The sequence below is a fragment of the Ceratotherium simum genome, chromosome 10, assembly GCF_057802395.1.
Source record: "Ceratotherium simum simum isolate JZ-2026a chromosome 10, ASM5780239v1, whole genome shotgun sequence".
Taxonomy (NCBI): Eukaryota; Metazoa; Chordata; class Mammalia; order Perissodactyla; family Rhinocerotidae; genus Ceratotherium; species Ceratotherium simum.
In genome coordinates, this window is record NC_141909.1 from 35269962 (window position 1) to 35276269 (window position 6308).

At 38.0% G+C, this 6308-nt stretch overlaps 1 protein-coding gene across 2 annotated transcripts in view; it reads right to left on the bottom strand.

The window, feature by feature from the left end:
* PIBF1 (progesterone immunomodulatory binding factor 1) overlaps positions 1-6152 on the bottom strand; it is a 198936-nt gene extending 192784 nt beyond the window's left edge. For both annotated transcript variants that reach the window (XM_014781793.2, XM_004423075.3), the window contains exons 1-2: positions 5925-6152; positions 4524-4823 (exon numbers count right to left, since the gene is read on the bottom strand). In XM_014781793.2, coding sequence (XP_014637279.1) covers positions 4524-4775 — 252 coding nt within the window. In that variant the 5' untranslated portion in view covers positions 4776-4823; positions 5925-6152. The remainder of the gene's footprint in view (positions 1-4523; positions 4824-5924) is intronic.
* Positions 6153-6308: the final 156 nt, after the last annotated feature.

Here is a 6308-nt window from a genome sequence, read left to right on the forward strand (position 1 = left end):
ATCAAGAACACTGTGACCACAAAGACAGAAACTTCGTTTTTCAGAGTTACAACTTTCACAATTTTAACTGACTTCTAAGTTAAGTCCCTTAACTCAGAGACAATCAAGCTGGGAAGATGCACTCCATTTCTCAAGCAATAAGGAACCCACAGATCTCTAATAAGAGATAAACAAAAAGAGTTTTGGCATTTAAAAATTGACAGGCAAGAAGAGTGAAGAAGAAAGGATCAAAGAAGTGGCGTAAGGAAGGGCATTTAGGCAGCAATGGATGGGGTAAAAATACAATGCTAACAGTTCTCTACTATCAGGAAGTTTGGCCTAAGCAGCTACCCTTCTAAGCTCTCTCAGTTAGCAAGCAGCTGAGCGGGAAGTGGGAATTGATGCTTTTTAAGTTTCCTTGGATCTCTCTGTTCCTGTTTTTAGATATGGAGAAATCAAATCAACATGGGCCAAGATATTCATAGTAATAAACTGTTAACAGTTATAAACTGTAATAAATACTAACATTGTATTGCTGCCATACTGATGTGGAAAGACATTAAGTTACATAGATTCACATATTTTCTAACTAAGAAAGACCTTGATGAGTAGAAAAAAACTGTTATTTATCTCCCAACAGCAAATCTTCCCCTTTCTGAGGTAATTCTAATTTTTATTAGTGACAACAACGTGTCCAGATAAAAACTTACATTTCCCAGCTTCCCACTTCTTGCACCTAGGGGTGGTCAGTTCTAGTCAACTGCAGTCACAGGCTTGAGCTTCTGGGAAAGCTCTTTAAAGGAGACTGACTCATTTGGCATATGCCCCATTTTCCCATTACCCTTTTCCTTATTTCTGCCTGTTATATGGACACAATACTGGAAGTAGATCAGCCATTTGTGATTTTGAGGTGGAAAGTACATTCTAAAAGTAGCTACACAGAAGATAAAAAGGAGACTGGGTTCCTAATAATATCAAGTAGTAACCATACCAGGTCTAAATTACCTATTTACAGATTCCTGTTATACTAGAGAAACAAAATCCCTATTTTGCTTAAGCTATGGTTTCTACATCTCTGTTACAGGTAGCCACTATTTTCCAAATCTCTAGTACTAACAGTTGAACTTAATCCTGGAAACACTGGACAGCTGGGTCACTCTTTTTTCCACAACAGATATACCTATAATATTTACAACACTTGACCATTCAGGACTACCTGAATGCTTTCAATGAAAGGAAGTTCAGTAAATTAAAATCAGGCCATTTAAATGTTAACAGCAAGAACAGGTTTAAGTTCAGCAGAAATCTACCCTTCCTGTGACTTCCAACCATTATTATGGAGCTATAGTCTAGTGAAGAAAGTTTATTTTTTGTAATGCTAGAGCGTGAGATTTTCATCTTTGTATCCCTGATGCTTAATGCATCAGTAAGCTTTGGAGAATGAATGAATGGCTAAAAACACTGTTTCTTCATTGATCCCACACACTTTCTCACATTTTACATTTCTGAAATTGGAATGCATCTTAATCTACAGCACGTAACAGTTTAACTTGGCAGTTTTTTACCTTAGCGACACGTGTAATGGTCCATCTTATCATTGAGGTATCTTGGATTTGATGAATTATGGAAGACTAATTCTTCTACATGTAATATTTTTTCACATATTTGACAACAAACACCTACCCCTAAGAGGTCTCTAAGCAGAACAACCCTAGTGCTCATAGACAAAAAACACGGCAGCTATTCTGAAGAGCAATTTGGCAGTACACTTAGCTAAATTTAGTATACTTATACCCTGTGAGCCAGAAATTCTACTCCTGAGTATATATGTCAAAGAAATGTTCACACAGGTCCAGAAGAGAAATGTCTAAAGAAGGCCCTTCCTGCATGTGTGGGAAGGAGTTGGAGGCCATCTGGGTGCCTATCACTGCTGGAGTGGATGGACAGACTGGTAGATGCACACAGAGAATTATGTAGAAGTTGGAAGCAAAGGACTAGATGTATACATAACATGAATGATTTTAAAAACAGCACTGAGTTGAAAAGAACAACTATGTAAGAAATGAAATCTAAAACAAAACACGCAATTCATGTTTATATAGAGGAAAAAAATAAGAAAAATACCCATTTTCAAGAATAAATGTAGAAAAAAGAGTAAACATGAAAATAGGTGCATAGAGAGAAGGAGAAAGGGAAATGAGCTATGGGAATAAAAAGAATATATATAGAAAATAAAAAGGGACCTCACAAGGAGCAATGATGGTTATGTGCCATAAACTCAGGAATATAACTACTTTAATCTTCTACATTTTCGGCCCAACTAGAAAACCACAATAATAAAAAATTGTACTAAGCACCATGGGATACAAAAATAATAATACAGTGCGGAATATGTGCACCACCTACTATTACTTATTATAAACCAGGCACCTAAGAACTTAAGTGCATTGATTAATTTAATCTTCCCAACAACTCCATGAAGTAAATACTATTATTATTCTTATTCTACAGGAAATCAGGGAATAAAAAAGTTAAAGAATTTGTCCAAGGTAACTATTAGGGCTGGGATTCTAGGCGTGTGTATCTAGAACTGCAGCTCTGATTGTTACACTGGAGAGTCTCTCACGAATAAGCCACAATTACTATAATGTAAAGCTCACACTTGAAAAAGGAGAGCAGCCATTTATAACCGAGCACAATGCAGTTGAAAACAAGAAGTAAATTTGAAAGCAAATGTAAGTTTGGATGTGGTATATAGTTGGCACTTAATAAAATATTTACTGACTGAGTGGGTGGATTAATGAATGGGAGACTACCTCAGGCTTGTTCAATGAGTTGCATTACAGGAGATCTTGAGGGGTAGATATACATGAGCCAGTAGCATTGTGGGAGTCCATTTGAAAAGTAAAAGCAGTATGAGTGAAGGAATTGAGATAGGAAACCACTGGACACACTGATAACCTACCAAGTGACCTAGTCTAGGTTGGTGACTATATAGAGAACAGAAAAGGAAGTGTTAGGAGATCTACTTGGGTAGGGTACTGGCTTTAGACTTCTTGGTTAGAATTCTACCTCGCTTCCTCCCTGGCTTCCTCACTTCCATCTGAACGGCCTTGGTATACTATTAACCACTTGTAGTTCTGTTTCATTAAGAGCAAAATGGGGTTCAGTCACTCATTTAGGAAAGTGTTGAGCACTTATGTGCCAGGGACTAGTCTAAGTGCTGCAGATACAACAGTGAATACAAAGAAGTCCCTGTCCTCAGGAACCTCATAATCTATCAGGAGAGACAAATACCAAAAACACAAAAAAGGCAGGTAGTCCTATGAACATACACATGGGGCATAGAAAATAAAAGTGGTGAAAAAAATGAGAATATTATTTTAGTTGATAACAGCAACAATAACTAATACTTTTTGTGTGCTTACTAAATATCAGGCACTCATGTAACTTATTCTATTGATTCATTTAATATGATGGGTGAGAGAAGATCCCACAAAAAGCACCTTTACCTCAAAGAGTTGTGAGGCTTAGATGAGATAACACATGGAAAGCTCACAGAACAGTGTCTGGCACAGAATAAGCACTCAATAAATGCTGGCTATTAACAATTTTAAAAAAAGTACCTAAACTATTTCTTTACTTTGTCAAGACCTTGGAGTTTAGGACATTTCATTTTCCTAGAGAGGCATGGTCAAGAAATTTTTCTAGCAGCAAGATACTGAAGTATGTTAATATACGTAGGCAACAGCTAAAATAGGAGACTGACTTAACAAGAGAGAAACTATAACTAAAACAACAAAATGGGCAGGGGAGATAGGAAGAGGTGGGATCAAGAGCAAAGTGGAGGGTTTACTATTGGAAAGAAAAGATTTTCCCAGAGACAGAAGTAGTAAGAAACCACTGTAAATTTCTTATAGCTACTGACAACTTTACCAGGTCTTACATAACATACTCTGTAACTGTAAATAACCACACAAGGCAGAAAAACAAGGACTAGAACATCCCATCTTATTTGGCAAACACTACTTGTCAAAGACTATGGTAACTGAATTTATACTTGGTATCGATGACATAGTAACTATCAAATAGAAAGACACCAAAGAAACCAAATATCTAGAGAAGGCTAGAGAACCATACAGACACAATAATATTATTATGATCTTGATTCTCTCTATCAAACTAGTCTCGTCAGGATTAGTTCTAAATGAAGGAAAAAACAACTTAGCTAGAAAAAACACCTAAGAAAATATACCTCACACATGCTCGATTTAAAAAATTTAGCCTAGAGAATCAGTTCATTCCTGCCCACCTTTAAATCATCCCTTCATTCAGGACTCTTTATTTGGTACACAGAAATATTATTTACTCCCCCTGTCCTTTCAAAATCAGCTTTTTTAAACTATGCAAAAAAATATAATTATTTTCTTGAAATGATAAATGTTTCATTTCAGGTTCAGATTATATACATGTATATTTAATTCTTATTTATCTGCAGTTTGAAGACAATAAAGCATATAGATAAAACTTGCACCTGATCTTACCTTTGTAAGATAATCCACTTTCAAATTGTCAATCATCATATTTTTCTGGGATAGCTCTATTTTCAGTAACTGAATATTATGAAGCAGTTCTTTCCGTTCAATCAGCTGCCTGGTGATTTTGATTTTACCTTCTCGCTCTTCTGATGAGGAAATATCATCTGTAGGAACTGTTGTCTCTAAGCTAATATCTTCAGATTCCAGAGAGCTAGAGACATTGACTTTTGTTGATGCCTTGGCAATTTTTCGAGACATTTTTTATTATTATGGGTCAGTTTTCTTCTCCAACTCTATTTCAATTTTCTGTAGGTTAAAAAATACTAATTTCAATGTACTCACTCTCTACGGAAAGCACAATGTATATCAAAGAGATATTGAGGATTCCCTAAGTAATTATTAAGCAATTTAGAAGACTCCAAATCTAGGACAGATTAGTAAATTACTGCTTAAATCAAATATATTAAATCAAACTCATTAAATCCCACTAGGGATTCAGCCTTTTGATGAATTAAAAACCCAGGTCCTGGAGGCAGGAATCTTACTTGGAGAAAACAAAGAAATGTACGAGATAAAGGAAAAAGCCCTGAATCACTAATACCCAGGAATGCTACTAATAAAAGCAGCACATGTTCGAGATTAGAGAATCACTTCTGAGTTGGTCAAGGGAAGGGTCTACAGAGGTAGGACTTAGAATCTTGAAGGATTTGGAAAGGAGGAGTAAAAAGGGAAAAGTATGCAGGTCTTAAAGTTGGTATAGAGACGGTGAAGATGTAAAACAGCGGAAGCTAATGGTAGTTGGGATGGGGCCAAGTCTTTATGAATTTGAGTAGTGACTCCTCCCATCCCCCAAGCACAAACACACATACAATCTTAACAATCAAGACTGTGGAGGGCCTTGAATGGCAAAAGGTGTTCGAAATTTATTCTGCAGGCAATGAGGCATCACTAAACATTTTTTTAAAACGGGAAACAGGGAGATAAAACATTTTTTTATAGACTTGCAGATAGTAGAATGAAAACAAGAGGGTAGATGAGAAAAACTCAAGTATTCTAAGTCGAACTTCTAACCTTTTTACAAGAATTTTAGCAACTCCTTTATTTTAATACTACACGATATAATAAATTATTTACTGTACTGCAGATGTCAATATTTCTAAACTGAATGATTAGAAAAACGGTGTGTGGAGGGGAAACGGAAGGGACTTTAGTTGGATCGGCCACCCTCCTTTTTATACGGAAAGGGGTAAGGAAAGGTGAAACCAAAGACAGGCAACATCACCTGGATTACAAAGGATCAGGGACTAGGACTGCCCACACATGCGGCGTGAAGAATAAAACCCAAATTTGGCAGCATCGGAGAATTCCACGCCCCACGCGCGAAAGGAAAGAATAGCCGCGAACTACCTGGAAAGCTTCAATTACTCCACGTCGTAGGCTGGACCAGCAACCACTGCCGCCACTTCGAGGAGCGAAGACGTCTCTAGACAGCAGCTCAGGTTGTAGCCCCTCAACAAGGAATCTCAGGCCCGAGACCGTTAGAACCCGTAACCAAGACAACCATTTCCGCGCCCAGACGAAGACTGTGGAAGCAGCAGCGTGCAGACGCCCACGCCGCAGGAACTCACCCCAGATCCACTCAGGCGCGGGAAGCAACGCATGCTGGGAGTTGGAGTCCAGAAGCGGGCCCCGCCCAGTTCACGGACGGAAATAGCTTCGGGCTCCGCCCATCCGCCCGAACTCCTCGCTTTCGCCCAATCCTCGCAGCCCTTAGAGAGCCAACCATCGTCA